The 21,312-nt window shown below is 42.6% G+C and overlaps 1 protein-coding gene across 1 annotated transcript in view; it reads left to right on the forward strand.

The window, feature by feature from the left end:
• The first annotated feature begins 999 nt into the window (after nt 1-999).
• LOC148016252 (Phospholipid/glycerol acyltransferase family protein) overlaps nt 1,000-21,312 on the forward strand; it is a 58,838-nt gene continuing 38,525 nt past the window's right edge. The window contains exon 1 of the mRNA XM_087664335.1: nt 1,000-1,347. Within this exon, the coding sequence (XP_087520461.1) occupies nt 1,118-1,347 (230 nt within the window). The 5' untranslated portion in view covers nt 1,000-1,117. The remainder of the gene's footprint in view (nt 1,348-21,312) is intronic.

Below are 21,312 nucleotides of genomic sequence, written 5' to 3' on the forward strand. Positions count from 1 at the left end.
TAGATGGCCCAAACAGTATTTGAATATTATCGTGCCTCTCCTTATCAAATGAGACTTCAAGAAGCATTGCGAACTATTGCTACGAATGATATTATCCATAGAACTTTGGCTAGGGTAATCGAAAGATTACCCAATGATGGATTTATTAATGGAAACACTCCTTTATATGTAAAAATTTTATATTTTGGATGGATCCAATGCTACTATGTTAGACAAACAGATGCTGAGTACTTCATATCTCGGTCCCATACTAGACATATACCGAATGATTGGAGTAAATGGGAGTTTCAAGATTTATCATGTTTTGTAACTTTGCATCAGTTTCATCCAAATTCCGCCGACTGCTCTACTAATGTTAGAGCCAATCATATCACGTCCCCAGGTAACACTTACCATTTTCATTAATTAATGTTTTGCTTTATAAATTTAATATCCTTATTTTTAAAGTCTTTTTTTTTGTTTTTAGATGTTGCAGCACAATCTGGGGCGGGGCGTGTCACAGCTTTGCTCACACATGTTCCCTGTGCTAGACCCACGGTTGATAATTCATCTAAGAAGAGAAAGCTTTCTTTTCGATAGTTGATTTTCTACAGTACAACTATCTTTTTGAAAACATTTTATACTTTCTTTTCCATTTACCTGTTGTTATAGTTGGAATTTTTTCAGTGATATTTAAAAATCACTTTTGCTTTAGTTATGTTTTCCAATTATTATGGTTGAGATAATCAATGTTATTGTATTGAATTATTAATTTTTATAATAAAGTTTAAAAATTGCAAGACTATTTGATTCATTACTAAGTGGAAGAATGTGTGAACAAATTAAAACATTTGTGCTTCACATTCCGACGCGAAGCGCTGGGAGAAAGCTAGCGCGTAGCGTTGGCCCAAGCGCTGGGCTGAGTCTGGGCGCGGAGTGCCTAGTTTTCCTTGTGAGGAGGCACTCTTGCCTAGCCTAAAATTGAGAATTCTCGCATTTTTCATTTCTCTTGTTGAAAGACTCGATCTCCTGCATTTATAAGGCAAAATATATGTGTGTGTGAGAGAGAGAGAGAGACCATCTCCAACAGGTTAGCTACTGTGGCCTAAAGAAGTCTGGATGACTGATCGATCTATTGATGGAGGCGTACCCCGCTCCATTCCAGACAAGGCTGGCGTGGGCGGCTCACAGCTCCCACCTCGGTGGCATCCCCCGTCGCATCGTCTTCAGCACCTTCGGAGCTCTTTCCAAGCTCGTCACCTCTTTCCTTAACAACACACAGGTCCACAACCTTGACACATTGAATCGGCTCATCCGTTCTCGTCCCAAAGGGACGGGCCTCATCACTGTCAGCAACCACATGACCACGTAAGTTCCTTAACAGGAATTTTCAAAGAAGAAGACAGATGATGGAAGTTCTAGAAAAATTTAGCATGTTGAAAGATTGTTGTCTGCCTCATTAGTATCCACTAGAAATTCTAATCATTTGGACGGAGTACACTGTAATTGTAGGCAGATAAAGAGAAGAATAATGGAGTATATGTGCTTTTCCTTAATGATGGAGGATTGAGTTAAATTTAGCAAGTTGAAAGATTGTTGTTAGGCTCATTAGTCTCCACTAGAAATTTCCAGCATTTGGATCAAGTACACTGTAATTGCAGGCATATAAACAGAAATATAATGGAGTTTATTTGTTTTTCCTTTTTGGTGACAGTATTGGTGTATTTCACTAGTGTACCAGTATGTAAGAAAACTACATTTTAGTATACTGTTGCAAACAGAGAGATCAGTTTCCAAACGAGTCCTATTGCTTTGTGAGGCCTTTCCTTCATGGTCTCCTCAGTTAATCCACTGAACTGTTGTAAGCAGAGAGAGATGTTTTTAAACCAAATTTACTGCATTGTGAGACCTTTCTTTCATAATTTCATGTCTTACAGTTAATGCACTCTACTAAAATATTTCCTTTGTTACCATGTCAGCAAGCTCCATGGTACTGTACTCTTAAAATCTCAAGGCATTACAAAGTGGCAATTCCATCTGATAAAAAAACTGCGTACTGGTCTAGCTGGCAACATGTTTGCACTGGGGAGTGGTAATTGATTCTTTGCATGAAGTGTCGCCACATTCTTTGCATGAAGATCATTGTGTGCCCACAAATGTTTTGAGAAGCCAAAGAAGGTGTTCCCACATGTGTATTGGAGTACATGATTGAGTTTACTAGGTTTCATTCTAGCATTAGGCTCTTAGCGATACTTCATCTAGCATCCAGCTGAGCCTTTGTCATTGAAGGAGATTTTTCAAGTTAAGGCGAGGAGGTACAAGTCCATTGCATCCATGAAGTGCATTAGCGAGTTTGGATGTTCTTTCTCTTTGATGGAGTTGTGCTTGACATGTGCCATGATGAATATCTACATTGATGGCGACACTAGTTGCAAGTCATACAATGAGTAACAAGTTTAGTGGAGTGGATTTCATGTGCAAAGAGTTTGTGTGATATGGACATTTGTTAGGCCTTAAAACTTATTGTAAGTTTGTCAGCTAGTTAATCCATTTTTCTAAAGAGTCCTTTTGTGTAATTCTCTAATAGGATCGTGTCTCTTATCGTCTTAGTCAAAAACTGGATTGAGTAGAAAGAAGAAACTTGTTGTCAATCAGCGAAGATCGGTGTTGCCAGCCCAGTCAGAACTTGTCCATCCCTGCAACACTAAATTTTTGTCTGTTGAACTTGTGAGATAGTAGATGCAAAGGTTGGGAGTTCCCTTGAGAAAGCAGAGAATCCTCAAGGCAGCTTGCCAGTGTGCTTTCTTGGGCTCACTTATAAACCTTGCAAGCAAACCAACTTGAAAACAAAGATCAATCTTGGTATTAAGTGGCCAAATGAGGGATCCAATCAATCGTTGATAACCGGAAGCATCAATAGTTGGTGAATTTACATGGGATAAAGCCTTTTAATTAGGATCCATAGGAGTGGAGATGAGAGGGCATGTGGTTATCTCAAAGGCAGTCAAAAGCTCTTGCACATACCACTGTTGAGAGAGAAAGATCCCCCTCTTGGGTTGCCATATCTCATGACCTGAGAAGAAATCTAGAAGACACATGTTAGTCATCTTCAACTTCTCATTAAGGGCTTCCTTTTGTTTGCTTGATCATTTGAGCATGGTCACTTGCTAGTAGGACATAGTCCACATAGAGCACAAACACTGCATGTAGATGGGCTGAAGTGCGACACACAAATTGAGGTTAGAGTCCACCCTCCGAGATCCTCACCTCTCCCTAAGGAAGATGTCAATCTTTTCATTCCATGCACGAGGAGCTTGTTCAAGGTTATAAATAGTCTTCTTTAGCTGTACATTGTACCATCTAAAGACGAGAACCCAAGAGGCTACTCAACATAGATCTTGTCCTTTAAATCTCCATTAAAAAAATGCTAAGTTTACATCCAATTGTTAGACTAACTTTCTCTAATGGTTGGCTAGGGCAAGTATGATATGAATGGTGTCCATTCTTGTGATAGGAGTAAATGTATCATCAAATCCACATTAGGCTTTTGAGCAATACTTTTGTCCACCAAATGGGCCTTGTTTGTCTAGTGTGATGTCATTGTGATATTTGGTCTTATGGGCCCATATCTCTCCAACCACTTTGTGATGAGTGGGTCTAGGCACAAGCTCCCCTGTGGCATTTTGCTTTATAGCCTTCAATTTGTGTTCCATGGCCTTCTACAAATTATCATACTTCAAAGTCTTACCAATTGATGTAGGTTTTTGTCTGTCATGGCATGGGCTATCAACCTGTAATTGGTATGTAACAACTCCCCTATATATGCCTAGTTTTGATGAGCCTACTGTGGTTCATCTTGCGGCTCCCACTCCTTAGGAATTCTTAGGATTAGCCATTGGCTAGGGATTTGATAGCAAAGCAATCTTCTTTTTAGGATCCTCACACATTGTCGGTGCCACTTGAATGGGCTTAGGACCCTAGAGTGTAAAGTAATACTTGAACATAGAAGATAAACACAAATGTCTGACAAAACCCAAAGTGATAATAGTAAAACTTGGAGGTGAAGAGTAACATAGAGATAATGAAGAATGAAGAATGAATAATACGATGCTCAATGTAGTAAACACACTATGCAAGAGTGAATACAAAATCTTGAACTCTAGTGTGTCTAAAAGGACCAGGCCCAAGATGAGTTGGAGAGTTTGCTATACTTTGAACAGATCCCAAATTGCACTAGGCAGCCTCCAAACAGTGACCAGCAGGAAAGAGCAGTGCAGGCTGCATTGTCCCAAAAACGCAGGGCTGAGGCTGAAGATGACTGGTTTGATGAAGATGGAAGTAATTGGATAGCAGTTGTTAGCCCTTGGATACAAAGGATGAGTAGGGCAGCAGCTGCAACTAGCAAACATAGGGCCGAAAACTCTGGGCGATAGCTTGGATGATGACGTAGCAACTGTACGGATGCTCTAGACTTCAAAACATAGCCTAAGTTTTGAAGATATGCTAGGGTTTGAATTGAGGAAACATAGCATGTACGACTTAGATTGAAACACAAAGACTCAGACAAAGACAAGCAAAACGCAAACCCTAAATGCAAAACGCAAATGCAAAACTCAAAACTCAAACTTAGAGATAGATAGAGAGAGAATAAACTGTGAAGTGAATGAATGCTGTAAATGAATGTAAGAGTGTACAGAATGCCCAAGGGCAGAGCAATGAAGTGTCGGAGAGTGACGTCCACTGGAGATGGATCCCAAATACTATGACCACTAGTTAGAGTGATGGAGTGAGAGATGTTAGAAGTGGATGCAACAATGGAAGCATAAACATGTGTTGCAATAAATTGCTGAACACAAGATAAAAGAGAAAGAAAAGAAGGAACATTGAAGAATACAATACAGATGAGAACTCATATGTATGCTCGGGAAATGGAATCCATATATCCAACACAAGATAGTCGCATACAACTATGAGTCACTTACTGGCTATGGACACCGGAACTGGCTCCTCTCCCTAGTAAAAGATCCACAAGTGTGATGGTGAGTGATTGATTGATTGAGGAGGAGGAGCCTAAATAAATAGGACAAAAATGTGTCCTCAATATGATCAGGTCAGCCAGCATTTAATGATGGTCGGCTAGCAATAAATGCTAAATATGACCAAAATGAAGATTTAAAAAATACCTAAAATAACCTAAATAATGCCTAGCCCTAAAGCATGCACAAACTCACACATGAGCTGACATATCTGCTAACACCCTCTCTTAGATCATGGGTGATTTGATACAATACAATGGCACAATGATAATGAATCATAAATCATACAACATAGAACAACCAAGTAGAACCATGCATACCCAAGTAGTGGGTGCGCAAGCCACCACTGAGGCACCTCGGAGATAACCTGATGTCGATGTCGATCATATTAGCACCTGAAAATAGAGAAGATCATAGCGTATCTTTGTGTTTGTCCCAATGTCTCTCAATAGCATATATAAACATTCTATCAAAAATACCTTTGGAACATACATGACCATGGATTTCCCGCCTTTGGCTAGACCGCCAAAGTGTCCCCTCATGTGTACTCATGACTAGAAACCAATCCCGTTCTTTGTCAGATAGCCCATCATGAACCTGGATGTCAATCCTAGCTCCAAGATTTGAAGCTACCAAACTGTGATCGATGCGTCAAGGAAGTCCCTGTCTAGATCTTGTGCATCTGTATAGAATTATAGATGAGACACGGTTGCCCCATCCATCCACCCTCTCACTCTCCCTCTTTGGCACTCCAGAGTCGCGAGGGATGTTGTCATCACCACCACTAGTTAGCAGTAGAGGAAGGGGCCATCAATCCCTTCCTGTGAGCCGAAGAAGTCGATCCCTTCTGTGCCTTGGCCTTTGCTGTGACCAAAGGATCGCAGTTGGAGTTTGAGATAGAGAACTTGTCGGAGGAGTCCACATCCCGCTTCGTCTTCTTCTCTATTTGCTTCCTAGAAGTTGCTAACTCTTTGTAGTCCTTCCATAAATGACATTATGATGTTTCTTCCCACAGTGGTAACACTGGGTCTTCTTTATCAAACCTCTCTTTGAAGTTTCAAAAGCCTCATTGGAATCTCTATAAGATGACGAAAGCCACCCCTGTAACCACAAAGACGCCTCGTGCTCAAGTAGCATCAAGGTCATATGTGTAAAACTGATAGGAGTAGATGATGTCTACGTCCTCAAAGCATTCGCCACTCTATCAAACATTGGAGGGAGTTTGGAGAGGACGAGTCCAATAAGATGAGCCTCTGGGAGTGCAGATTGCATTTACCGAAGTTGGTTTTTGGATTTGGGTAACACGAGGGAGAAAAGATTGGATAATATCTTTGGCCTCAAATGCAAATTGTTGGAGTTGTCCGTAAAGAGCAATTGCCCTCATGGGGGCAGGTGCTACGTACATCAGCTACAACTTTGTCCATACTTTAGAAGATGTCTTGTAGGAGGTAACCATTGGTAGAACAACTTTAGAAATACATCGAAGCAAGGCTGAATAGGCATGTGCATCGTCCGAATCCCATGTAAGCATTGCTTCCGTCATGAGGACATGTATTTTTGAAGCCTCACTTAACATGTGGATTAATTTTTAATCACATGATTAAGTAATTGTTGCACATGTGAGGTGCAACTGGGGTTAGAGTAAATTTACGAGTCCAGGACCCGAGAAAATCACGGGATGTTAAAGGCAAAAGTTGCTATAAGTGTTGTTGCACAAGTACTTGGTGGTATCTGGTGTCAATTGTTGGCCTAGGTCATTCATTTGGCCATAAGTGTCAGTTGGTGACACTAGAGATGTGGCGTTTAATGGTAACTAACGCCGATCTAATGGTCAAAGATGACACAGAGAGACTCGGGAGTGGAAGATGCCTAGCCAATTTAATTATTGGCCAGTTAGATTATTTTTTTGGGCTCTGAAATAATTATTAGATTAATTTTCAGTAATTAAAGGTGGAAAATTAATATTTAATGATGGATAATGTTGGAAAAACCATTTGGGAAGGCTACCATTTGGCAATCTTGCCCATACAGGCTGGTAAAAGGCCAAAGGAGAGGAAAAACGAGATCATTCTTGTTGTAGCAAATGTGGGAGAGCTGTGAGCAGCCATTGCATCAATTCATGATCAGTTTGAGATCAATTTCTGATCAGTTTCAGCTCAGTTTTTGATCAATTAGAGATCAGAATACGGACACTTTTGGATCAGTTTTGGCATTTGTTTTTGATCAATTTTACATTTAGTTTGTGATCAGCTTGGGATTACATTTGCAGTAGTTTGTGACCAGTTTTCAGATCAGTTTATGATCAGATTATGCTCACTTTTCAATGGTTTACAGCTGATTCCATGGACGGCAACATGTTAGTAAATGCCATTGACAATTTCAGCCACGGTTCATGCCGAGTCTATGCTTTACTATGGTTGTGAAGTTAGAACGGTTGAGAAACATGAGTTATGGATGCATCCAATGGGTTCCTAGCAGTAGTTGTGGACTGATTTTTAGTTTTATTATGGTTATGTTAGCTAGAAATTTTCAGTAAGTCTTGGACATATGGCATGGTTAGACAATAGTGGCCAATGTTGTGATTGTGATGCCTGATGGAAAATTCTAGTATAGTATGCTTTTGCTTTGGCATAGTGTAGTGCGATTGAGGACGATTACATGGATTTTAAGGGGGAGGTTTGTCATGGGGATGTGAAATTTGTAAAATGCTTTAATCTTACTAGTAACATTTGATTAATTTAATAATCAATTGTGCAAGGTTGTAAGGCATGTGTAAGGTTGTCAAGCTTGTGTAAGGTTGTAAAGTACATGTGATACACATGGCAGTTATTTCATGGTTGATGGCCAAGGATCCAGAGTAGTTAATGAATGTCAAATGCAAAAGTTGTAACAAGTCATGCTAGTTGGGGTTTGGTTGTTAGTTGGTGTTAATTTGATCCTAGGACAGTAATTTGACCATTAAGTATCAATGGGGACACTAGGAACTAGCATTAATTAATTAGTTACTACCAGTCTAAGGGTTAATTGAGGCTAGGGACCACTTATCAGAGCAGAGTTTTCATTTATAAACTTAAGTGAAGTGAGGTTGTTAGTGACATTAAGAGGCTTAGCTCATTTCTCAGGCATTGAGGCTTTGTGTGCCGTTTTGCCGCTTCAGAGCGTCTCGTCCTCTCCAAGTCTAGTAAATTCCTCATGGCTTTCAAGCAAGTTGGAAATGCGTTATCTTCTGCATTCAAGCATTTGTCAGAAAGATACAAATCATTGGGGAACTCCACCATCATCATTGACGAATCTCAGCCTAGCTCTAAATGGATTTTGTCCGAAATCCGTGCTTCACAAATCTATGGAGAAAACGGGATTTTCAAGTTCAAGGCTTCGACCATGTTTATTGAAGATCAAGGTATTTTAACTGTTGGAGACTCTTTGTCAAAAGATCAACATGTAAATTTAGTATCTCTTGTGTATCCGAAAATACAAAAACAGTAGAATAGAAAAGAATATCCCGATATTCATCTTGGCTATATTGCTATAGGAATCATACCCTTATTTCGCAAAGGTCTAAATGCATCTTGTATGGCAGCAGTATTAGATATACACCACCTCAATCTTCATGATATGATTGTAGGAGTTGCAGTGTCACCACTATCTAATGGCTCCATCTTTTTTGAATTAAGACCCAATTATGTAATAGCGATAGATGACCCCTATCTACCAGAATTTCTTATGTTGCACATCAGAACAATGGGATTACAGATGAAGGCATCATCTGCTCATCTTGCAGTCCAGTACAGAATGGTTTTCAGATGTATGTCTCTAGCCATTCCTAGAGTCATAGAAGGAGTGAACTCATCTCATAATAAAGGTCAAACCATTATCATGAAGTCAAACAAGATTACACAAAGGTTTCTGCCTAATTGTGTAAATTGGTCTGAAATAGAGTTGCCGAATGAATGGCAACATGACATTACCTCTATCAGAAAAAAAAGAACTACTTCCTCCAAAAATCATAAAAGTTCAGATGATAAAAGGGAAGACACTATTACTTCCACAGAAACAAATGATCAGTAACTCAGTCATCTTCTTCATCCTCAAACGCCATAATACAACTACAGTTGAGAGTTTCTCCCTCTCAAAGAGCCAACACATTAAAGTTTCATACTCAACCATGCTCTCATGATCAAGTCATCCGTGGTGTTTGCCAACATTGTAAGAAGCTAATTGAAAGAGCTTCATCTTCTGTATTCAACATCATTTAAGATTTTGAATATGAAAGTAATTAGTACAAGGCAGCCCCTTATCTGCATCCCCAGGATAAATAGTTCATGGACAGCAGAAAAACAAGCATTCAATTGGACACACCTTGCTCTTACAAATCTTATTGAACAAATGGAATCTTTGCAGCAGATCTTAGATCAGCTACTTGCCCTATATCAGCAAATGCAAAAGAACACGATTGTAGAACCAGCTACAATAGTACCAACCCATGTTCCTTCAACATTAGTGCCCACATCAAGCAATACGACAAATTGGTCTAACTTCGCAAACAAAAGACTATAAAAGGGATGGACATCACAGTGTTATTCTCCCTCATCAGGAACACTAAACATGCTTACTTTTGTCAAAGGAAAAGAAAAAGAAATTATACCCACTAGAGAAGGAACCTCCAAGTCAACAGAAGACCCAACTACACCAATTCTCCCTGAACAGGATTTATATTATCATGAAAATTTGCAGGATATAGACTACCCATAAGATATTTTACAAGAAATCTAGGATATTTATTGCCCTATGGTAGCAGCACTACAAGACTCAGCCACTGGTTCATGGTTAGACAAGTCCACATCTCCAGGACTGTTTCAGAAATCCATTCAGCCAGACTTTACAACAATTGAATTTAGCCGAATATCTTGAGCTCATGTTTCCTGATTAGTCAGACACTGACTATAGAACCGCTTTTGACGAGATGGATCTTGATCTCGAAAAGCTTCAAAGGCACGGGGAAGAAAACAGAGTTCTAGATCAAATGCCCTTGCGCATTGATCTAGAGGAAAGGGATAATGATGAGCTTACCCACCGTCTTCATAAAAGATTGGATTCTAAAATCTTAGGAGAAAGTATAGAATAGAATCCACCACATCTTTCTCCGACGGAATTACCTGCATGGCATTTCCATGATTAGACTTATTTTGAGCAAAACAGAGCATATGCCATTGAATCTTCGGATGAAGACGGAGAAAGTATCATAGAAGAAGAATTTACCCCCATTAATCCTCATAGGTCAAAAACATCACCTACTTCAATACTCAAAGCCCAAATGAATGCCCATAGTCATCAGACTCAAGACGCTACTTTGGCTATTGCAACTGTACCACTAAATGCCACAAGTACGTCTTCTACATCCAAGACTTCTTATAATGACTTTTATAAGAAGATCGGAGTCCTTGAGAAGGTCATATAATTTCCCATCTGGTCCATTGATAGAAAAACATAAGAAGAAATCAAATTGTTGATTTACATGATGTACGTCTATGTAGGCCAAAAAATAGTTGAGAAACTACAAACAAATAAGATTGATATCCTCAACGCCATAACTCATGGGTTTGTGGGAGGTCTCAAGCATTGGTGGACATCAATTCATCCACATGTAAAATTGGCTATTGTACAAAATCTTGATCCTTTACAAATCTTTTTTGAATTGTTACAAGGAAAATTAGTAGGAAATAAGCTAGACGATGTGTTGGAAGCTAGAGAAGCTTTCTTTAAATCAAAGCTCTGCGATCCTCGCATGTATAAAGAATACTTAATATATATGAGAGATCTTTTGTACGAGGGATTAGGAGCCCATGACAAAACTATGAAAGAACACTTAGTTTGTTCTTTCCCAGAGCCAATTCCCTTTTATTGTAAGCAAAATATGAAGACTGAAAACAAAGACTTTACAGATAGTGTCGGCCAGATAATCCAGACTATTGAGCAGACAATTAAGAAAGTCTGTCATCTCCAAAAGATGACCCACCTAAACCAAAGTTTCCAGAGTCTGTCTGCGAGCAAGCTCACAAATTTGATATGGATTTTGGATGCGACAAGTGTAATTGTGATAACAGCTACAAGTACAATCACCGCCATCATTGGCATCGATATTTATCCAGGTATCACAAGAATCATTCACATTCCAAGTCTTCTTGCAACAAACAAGATTATAGTAATTCATGGCATTCAAAAAACTCCTATAGACACAGAAAAGGAAAATCTCAGCACAAATTTGATAAGTACAAGGAAAATCCAAAGGAATCAAAGAAGAAAGATCTCAAATGTTTCATTTGTGGCAGTCCTTCGTATTTGGCAAACAAATGCCCAAAGAAGAAAAAAGAGCAGAAGAATTCTGCTAAAGTCAATATGCATTTTTATGATATTGACTCTTCAGAAGACTATTCCACAGACACAGACACTGGCAGTTGTTACTCACCACTGAAAGTGAAGAAGAATCAAGTACTTTATCAACCACTGAGTTAGAAACATCATCAGAAGCAGAAACTGAATCAGATTCACAGCAATCTTGGTATACCCCAAAGGAATCTTTAGTAGAAGATATTGCATCTAATGCTATTGAAATAATAGATGAAGATACAATCACCCAACAAGCTTTCATCCTGTCAATGCCCTCGAAACATATTTTTCGGGTGAAAGGAAAGGTAAATTTATGTCTTCAGCATTCAATTCTTATCCCAAAGATGACTTTTCCAAGAAGTCAAAAGGAAAGCAGATAAAGATTGTTTCTACTGATTCATCAAGTGAGTTTGACACATCAGACTCCTCTTCCTCCAAGCACAAGAAGCATAGGAACAAGCTCAGGCAAGAGTTCTTTGCTAATCCGTATGACCTGCCCAAGCCAGGAACTCTAGGTCTAGAGACCAAGAGCCAAGCCAATATGTTTTTGCCACACAAACTTGAGAACATGTAGCAACCCAGAACTGCCTCTCAGCTTCTTTAGTCCCTCTCACCTACAACTACTACTACACAACAAATTGGCAAGGATATGGTAAGCGCTTTTATGCAAATGCAGCAGGAGCTACATTCACTATGCAAAGTGTTCGGAAGAATTCTTTCAAGTCAGAAAGAATTGGCCCAAGGAACTACATCTATCCTTAGAGAACTTCAGGATATACCCTCTCCTTCTCAGGCTAAAGCTACTTTTATTACTTCACCACCAACGGCCCCCATCAACCAAATAAGGCTATCCAAATCTAAGACATTCAAAGTGAATTCATTGGATATAGGCGGATCCATTTCTACGGTATGGGTCCAATTGAAAAACATGCGTCAATTTTCTTTATATGTGGATGCTTTGCTTGATACAGGATCAATCTTAACCATAGCCCCATTTGAGCTTTTCTCAAAGAAATGCATCAAAGCCACCACTCCTATCATGGTGGAGTTATCAAACAACAAGAAGATCATCCATGTTACCCAAGCTTATCTTCATTTTGGAAAGGTGAAGGTACCTATTGAAATTCAACTAATGAGACAAATGAGGTATGACTTGCTGATAGGTACGGATATACTCCAACACCTTGTTCCTTACACTTTTTGGTCAAATCGTTTTGGTATTTCCTACAAAGGTAAGAAGGCAGAAATGCCTCTACTACCCAAAATTGGTAGATTAGTCTATTCAATAGTTGAAGCTACTGACCCTTCCAAAACAAGTGTCAGGGAACATTGGATAAAAGTGGAAATGAAAAAATATGCTGAAAAGATACAAAGTATGCAGGAACATCTCAAACAGTTCATGCACGAAGACCCTTTGGTATATAGAGAAAAGAGAGATAAGTTTGCCATCTCCTTGCTAATACAGCCAAATGCTTTCCCCACAAAGACTGTTCATCTTGGTATGAAAGAAGAAGACCTAGAACTTTGCAAAGAAGAAATAGAATCTCTTTTGGCAAAAGGTTTGATTGAGCCAACCAATTTCCCATGGGCTTGTCAGACGTTCTACGTCAATAAGCATTCGGAGCAAAAAAGAGGTAAAAAAGGAATGGTAATTAACTACAAGCCACTCAACAAATACTTAATTGGACATGGACTTCCAATTCCTTTGAAGGATCTATTGTTGAAAAAGATCAAGAAAGCAAATGTGTTCAGTAAATTTGATCTTAAATCTGGCTTTTGGCAATTGCCTCTAAAGGAAGAAGATAGGTACAAGATTGCTTTCTGTGTCCCCCAAGGACACTACCAATGGATTGTCCTCTCCTTTGGAATGAAGGTCGCCCAACAAAGTTTCAAGAATGGACGGATTCTACATTTGGCAAATTTCCTTTTTGCCTCACCTATATAGGTGATATTTTGGTATTCTCTGACACTATCCAAGACCACTTGGATCACCTCTCAGAATTTGCTAAAGTAGTAGAAAGTGTAGGAATGGTGTTATCACCCACCAAATCTATCATGTTCCAAACCTCCATTGAATTTTTGGGTATTGAAATTAGTCAAGGACAAATTAAGCTCCAAGATCATGTTTTGAAAAAGATTCTTGATATGCCGGATAACCTAACCTCTATCAAACAACTTCAACAGTTTTTAGGTTGTCTGAATTGGGTTAACTCCTCTACACCCAACATTGCTCTTTATTCAAAAGAATTGTATCCTTTGTTGAGAAAGGATAATTTCCATTGGCAAGAAATTCACACAATGGCCATACAAGGGATAAAGAAATTAATCAGCAATCTTGAATCATTGAGATTGCGAACTGGCCATCCTCTCATCCTGTATACGGATGCTTAAGATTCTGGTTGGGGAGCATGCATTTGTGAAGAGGAATCTTCAGAACTATACCCATGTAGGTATGCATCAGGAATATTCTCAAGCACTCAGAGAAACTACCCCTCCTATCAGAGAGAGATACTTGTAATGATAAAGGCTATCAAAGCTTTTCGCTTTTTCATCGAACTTGTCCACTTCACCATCCGCATTGACTTAAAGCATGTACCAGGTTACCTAACCAAAAGGGCCGCGAATGAAACCGGAAATAAAAGATTACTCCGTTGGTTCCTCTTTTTCGATGCTCTAGATGCCACCTTTGAGCATGTGCCGGGCTTACTAAATATTGTAGCTGATCTCATTTCCAAAAAACCGCCTTAACAAAAGAAAAAGTAAAATATTTTTGATGTACAATATTCTTGATGAATTGTAACAAAGCCTAATATTTGTTCCCGCCAAAAGGCATCTACATTTACATGTCACCCCACTTCCAAAGATACCATCTTTTACACGGGAAAGCTTTTGCTTCTCAACCCAAAGCCTACGTAAGGCACCCTTTGTAAACTTACAAACAGAACATGACAAGAGCAGTATTTTCACTTAGAGAGTCTCATTTCATCTTTCGAAGCTTCTGACTTGTGTGTTTGAGTTCTATTTTCTTTCTGTGATGCACCTGCATCCAATGCATTCACTTTGTATCTTTGTGACAAATGCTTGAATGCAGAAGAGAACACATTTCCAACTTGCTTGGAAGCCATGAGGAATTTACTGGACTTGGAGAGGACGAGACGCTCTAAAGCGGCAACACAACACACAAAGCCTTAATGCCTGAGAAATGAGCTAAGCCTCTTAATGTCACTGACAACCTTACTTCACTTAAGTTGATAAATGAAAACTCTGCTCTAATACCAATTTCACTAGAGAGAGCGGAAATAGAGGAAACGCACAAGATTGAGATAGGATGGGTAGATCAAGCACTAGAAAACACAGCGTAAATAGACAGAATGTGATGCAGATATGGAGACTCAGAGAGAGAGAGAGAGAGAGAGAGAGAGAGAGAGAGAGAGAGAGAGAGAGAGAGAGAGAGAGAGAGAGAGAGAGAAGCTGTGAGAGAGGCATTCCCTAGAGAGAGAGGAGCGATGTCGGACGCTGGCACCCCCATGACCTAACCGGGCCTGCCGCCGAATCCTGCCGTTGACCACGCTCGTTGACGCTTGCCGTTTTCTGCTCGCGAACCATCGCCCCGTTGCCTCCTGGCCTGCGCCCCACTTTCCGTTGCCGCCTGGTCTTGTGCCGCCGTCGTCTATTGCACGCCAGGTCGTTTGGACCTACGCCGTCGTGACCTGCACCCCGTTTCGTCGCCCGTCTGCTGCGCGTTGTTGGCGCCTGGCTCTGGTCACGACTGAGCCCACCAGGCAATCCCGTTGCCTCTGCGTGCCTGCTGCGCAACAGGTCGAGGCCTGGACTTGCGCCGTCGCGACCTGCACCCCGCTTCCTCGTCCGTCTCCTGCGCGTTGTTGGCGCCTGGCTCTGGTCACGACTGAGCCCGTCAGGCAGTCCCCTCGCCTCTGCTCGCCTGCTGTACAATTGGTTGATTCCTCAGGCGGCGCCACTTCTCCTGAAATACGAGCTAAGGCAGCCGAGAGCGAGAGAGAGAGGATGGCCTAGACCCGCGCGCTGCCTGGAGACCCATCTGACGACTGCTGCCTGACAACTTCTTCAGCGAAAAGACACCAGTATGGCTGGCCTGGATATGGATTTTCTAGACCGGACGGTGGCAGCCCTTGGCCCTGATTCCGATACAGAGGAGCCGGAGGATATGATGCCGTGCACGGAGGAGATGCCTCCGGGTTTTGAACTGCCGCCTGCGGGCAAACGCTCCAAGCATACTTCTGACGAGCCAATGGGTCCTCAGGAACGTTCCTATGCGCAGGTTGCCTCTGATCCTGTGGATTCGCAGGAGATTGACTGGGAGCATTTGCTGGACTTTGCCAATACTCTGCTTGGCGATTATGTCCAGCATAATAATGAAACTTTTTCTGACGCGGGAACTGATGATGTGCTGGAAGCCACGGTGGACCCGAAATCAGTCTTGCGGTCCTTCTCGGTGTTTTATGACCGTGCTGTTATACTTTTCTTCACTGGCAGGATCCCAGTGCTTTCCCATATTCGCCAGTGGATGCACCATTTATTGCAAGGGGAGTGTGTTGAGGAGATCTTCCTTGGACCTCGCGGCTTTTATGAGATGTTGTTGAAATCGGAAACACATCGAGCTGAGCTCCTGTCCAAGTTACCATTATTCTTTGATTGTCGCTTGGTCCATGTTGTACCATGGTGCCCTATGGGCGACTTCCAGTGTCTGCTTCAACGAGAATGCCCGGTGTGGGTGGAAGTGGAAAATTGTCCGGCGGTCTATTGGCCATTGTTGAAGGATGCGATGGCAGTTGTGGGAACAGTGCTGGTTCCCCCAAGCCTCAGGGCTATGAATTGAAACCGTTTATGCATGTTATGGGACACGGCCAGGAAAAGGCCTGCGTGGCTTCGCCTCAATTGTTATGGCATGCATCCTTTGCATTTTCGCTTGAAATGGGGTAACTTTGCAGGACACTGCTTTTCATGTGGTAAATTGGGGCATTTTATGGCCGAATGCCCTGAAAGGCAACTGTCTTTCGAAGATGCGCAGGTTATGCTGCCTAAGGATGACATGGTGCTTGATGCCCCGGCACAAGAGGCCCTTCAGCCACCTAATGTCGTGGATAAAGGCAAACAATAGGTCCTGGGTTTGGATTCCCGTAGCACTGATTGGATTGAGACACGTCAAAAAAAAGGTAAAAAGTTGGATGCAGGCCTGGCGGATCCTGGGCCTAATGCTTCACAGGATTCCGTGCGTACGTATATGCGCAGGAAAGAAATGTTCACTTCACAGCAGGCTGCGCGTCCTATGGCCCCGTCTGCCCCCCGTAATCAGTTTACAAGGAAAGTCTATACAGACGGTCCCAAGGGCCCACCTGCTAAGCTGGCATTTGATGCAAAAGGTAATGTGATTACACCCTGGGATCGGCGTTATCCCTGTCCCACTCCCAAGGCAGTGGATTTTCCTTCTACCTCTAAAGCAGGTTGCCAGAATTCGTTTGTAGTATTGGCCGATTTTTTGGATGAGAATGTCCTGGATGCTCTTGCGGAAAAGGTGAAATCGAGGCAACAGGCGCCTCGTTCCTGACTTCCTTTTTTTTGAAGATATATGAAGATAGCCACGTGGAATGTGCGAGGCATTTGCTCTCGCCATAAGCAACATGCCATGTGGACTGTCTTGCATGAGAACCAGTGGGATGTATTGTGTGCAGTTGAGCACAAAAGTCACGGTGAAGCAGGAAAAGTTGTGGATTGTCATGGATTCCGTCTGTTTTATGCAGGGACACATGCTACGCACTATTCGGGCGTGCTGATGATTGTCCATGAGAATACCAGCTTGATCTTGTTAAAAATGACGTGCAGGGCCGCTTTCTGGTAATTGAAGTCTTATTTGAAGGAGAGATTTTGTGGTTGCTGGGCCTCTATGCTCTGAATGATCCCGTATCCCGACGAGATCTTTGGTCGACTCTGCAGGGCTCCATGTCACTTGGCCGAAGGGGGTTTTTGATGGGAGATTTCAATATGTGTGTTGACTCTTCTTAGTCCACTTCAGGGCATTCGGTAATGGATACGCTGGAAAGCCGGGTGTGGAATTCCTTTGCTTTGCGCGTACTTAAGCAAGATCTTTGGTCGTGGCTTCACCCTTCTTTTTCAGGGTTTACTTTTCATTCCGCACAATATGCAACTACTTGGTCGCGGTTGGGCCGAATGTATATCATGCAGGGGGATGATTTTCTTCCCGAGATGCTGGAAATGAAGGTCTTACAGCAATATGTGTTGTCGGACCATTTCCCCCTCCAGCTTGAGATGCGGGCACAACCTATTGCACCTTTTATGCAGTTGCTGGATAGGCTCCCTTTACGTTTCAACTCCTCTTATTAGAAGCATCCAATTTTTCAGGGCTATATGCAGCAATTGATTGAGAGGTTCTTATTGGACTTCGCCTCTGAGGGCTTGGCTTCATTTGCACGGCTGCTCTCTAATGTGCAGTGGGTTGCTCGGCAGTATGGGATTCATCACGCCTCTCTTTGTCGGCGACGTCGACATGCAGCAGAGGACTTACTGGCTTTGGTCCGTTCCTTGCTCGTGGATTCCCCAGATGATGATTTTCTGCTGTCATTGGAGAGGCGTTTGGCCCATCTTATTCAAGTGTTTCAGTTGAAATCTTATCAGCAGGCCAAGTTGCATAACTTGACTGACACATTGCAAGATAGTGCCTGCCAGTCTCATAAGTTCTTTCGCGCCTTGCATGCTTCTCCGGCTCGCGAAAATATGACTAGACTCCAGGATTCGGAAGGTTGCATGGTCACGGATCCGCAGACCATTGTCAATATGTGCATAAATTATTTTATGGAACTTCTTGGTTCTTCTCCCTCGCCTTCTAGCCAGGTTACGCATGCCCGCTCGGTCTTCTATCATTTGGTCTGCCAGCAGGTTCCACTTGATATGCAAGCCACTTTGGAGGTGGATATTTGCGAGGAGGAGGTTATGGATGTTTTGTTGCACCTGCCTAAGGATAAAAGTCCTGGTTGGGATGGTCTCACTAATGAATTCTTTGAGAACTCGGCCACGCAGTTGGTGAAGCCATCGGCGGTCATGTTTCAGCAGGTTTGGGAAACGGGGGTCATGCCTTCCTCATGGAAAGAAGGCCTTATCAAATTGATTCCAAAGGTCCCTTCGCCGTCAATGCTGCAACACTGGAGACCAATTTCTTTAATGGCGGGCTCGATGTATAAAATCTTCTCCAAAGTGCTAGCGAATCGGCTTCACAAGCACCTTCCAGCTATTGTGCATCCTCTCCAATATGGTTTCATTAAGGGCCGCAACATTCTGCATAATATCTTAAATGTGCAAATGGCTATTGACTATGCGCGGCACTCTAGTCAGGAAGTGGTATTGATTCAATTGGACTTGGAAAAGGCGTTTGACTATGTGGACTGGTCTTTCATTGCAGATCTCATGTCTGCTATGGGCTTTGGTACTCGGATGTCCCGATTGATCTACACCATTAGTGATGCGGCTTCTTCAAGAGTTATGCTCAATGGTGGGGTTACAGAGCCATTTGTCCTTGCACGCTCGGTTAGACAGGGTTGCCCTTTGAGTCCTCTCTTCTTTGCCCTGGCGACTCACCCGGTCCTTTCAATGTTATCCTCAATGGCGGCTTCTGCTCAGTTGGCAGGATTGTCTCTTCCTTTGGGGCAGCACTTCATTAGCCAATCTTTGGCTGATGACACCTTTATGATTTTGCGGGCGGACAGGGACAACATTCAAAAGGCATTAGATGTTTGGACGCTCTTTGGTCAGGCCTCTGGTCTTCACATCAATGCCTTTAAGTCAGCCATTCTCAGTTGCACGGAGCCTGATTTACAGTCATCAGGCTGGCAGGGCCAGGTGGTTTCCCGTGGCTCCATTGTCAGGCATCTTGGATACCCATTGGGGGTGGATGTATGGCCAAAGGACCTACTGGAGTGGATTTCACAAAAACCAGCGGCGAAGTTTATGTATTGGAAGTCGTAAGCGTGGCCATTCCATGTCTGCCTCAATGTGGCTCAGACAATTATGCTACCAATGCTAACGTATTTCCTGCCATTGCTGTCGTGGATGCCTACTACTTTGAAGGCTCTCACTCATCCCATTCGTTTCATGCTATGGAAGAAGGATTCACTGCAGGTAGGCATTTCGTGGATTTCATGGTCACATACATGTACCCCTAAACGCATGGGTGGTGGAGCTATTTTGGATGTAGAAACTCGTATGCTGGCTCTTCGTTGGTCTCTTTTTCGTGCCATGTGTGTGGATCATCACCTGTGGACCATCATAGCCCGTTATTTTCTTGAGGACAGCGGGCTACGCCATGGTAACACACGACTTCGGGCCTCCTGGTGGCACGTCCTTAATGCTGACTCTCGATTTTCCAGTCCCTCTTCCTCTTTGTTACTGCACTTGGTCGGCTCTTGGAAAGTGGTGCTCCAAAAGGCCCGTTGGCATCCAGTGGGGGACCGCTTGCAGACTAACTCCTTTCAGCTAGAATTGTTGGCAGTATTGAGATTACTTTCATGGGAAGACAAACATCAGCTCAGACCAAGATTTAACCACATGGCCCGTTTAGGTCTGACTTCGATTGCGGATGCTACCCTTGCCACTCGCAATGTCCTCGCATCGTTTCGGACTGCTAGGAGACTTTTCAGGATCCTGCGCGGATACCGTGGTTTATGGGGAAAGCTTTTGTCGGAGCTTCAGGGTAGGCAACCCTTTCCTGCCCTGGCTGTGGATCGTCCTTGGCAGGACTGGGACCTTGCAGGCCGGTTGAGTCTGGAAAAGGCCTCTACTAATCAGGTGTATCATCTTCTCATTCAAGATCACCAATGGTTGGGTGTGAAAGCTAATACTGTTTGGGGACTGCGGAAATCGCTGTCATGGTGGCAGGCAACGCTGATGGAGGGCTGGCTGAATAAGGCACCTTTCAAATGCAAGGTCTTTCTTTGGCGGGTAATGATTGGTGGTCTTCCTCTTGCCTCGGCCCTTTCCAAGCGTCAAATCTCCAATGGCAATTGTTTCTTCTGCACCACTACTGCGGAATCGGCCTGACATCGTTTTCTTTCTTGTCCGCTCGCCAAGAATATCTGGTCACTCTTGTCGCAAATCTGGCGCGCAGTGGTGGGGTCCTCACTAACTCCTTTCGATTGGGTTTTTGTGCGCCCAAAGTACCCCACACCGCCACAGTTACATATGAAGATCTTATTTCACTTTTTCAGATACTGGGGATGCTGGCACATTTGGACCACGCGCAATGCTTCTCTCTTTGATTCGGCCTCTAATGTACCGAGACATATTGCCAGGCTTAAAGGGCTCTTGCATTGGCAGCTAGATCTCATCCGGCACTCCGACTTGCTCCCTCGGGAGGATTTGCATCCTTGGCATATGGCAATTGCCTCTGGGTCGTTGCCATGATTAGTGTAACCTTTTTAGTGCATTAGTACGGGGATTTCCCACACGTTGGCCTAGGGCCCTCGTGTCTCTTGTAATCATGTAATCATGTAATCTTGTACCTTTTTTCCGTAATTAATACAATTACCTTTTACAAAAAAAAAAGAGGATGGACAAGCTGAGAGAGAGAGAGAGAGGAGAGAGAGAGAGAGAGCGCTGCTGGCCTGATTTTGGAGTAGAGGATTGTCAGAAGTGGTGCAGCAATGGAAGCGTAAAGAATATGCTGAAATAAATGCTGAAACACAAGACAAAAAATAGAAAGAAAGAATGAACACAGTAGACAGATGAGAACTCAGATGTATGCTCGGGAAATGGAATCCATATCGAACACGAGACAGCAGCATACAACGGTGAGTCACTGGTTGCGTGGGCTCCTCAGCACCGGCTCCTCTCTCCCAGAAGGATCTCCACTGATGGCTGAAGT

Source organism: Lygodium microphyllum, chromosome 23, assembly GCF_053477565.2.
Source record: "Lygodium microphyllum isolate KBCC chromosome 23, Lygodium_microphyllum_v1.1.10, whole genome shotgun sequence".
Classification (NCBI taxonomy): Eukaryota; Viridiplantae; Streptophyta; class Polypodiopsida; order Schizaeales; family Lygodiaceae; genus Lygodium; species Lygodium microphyllum.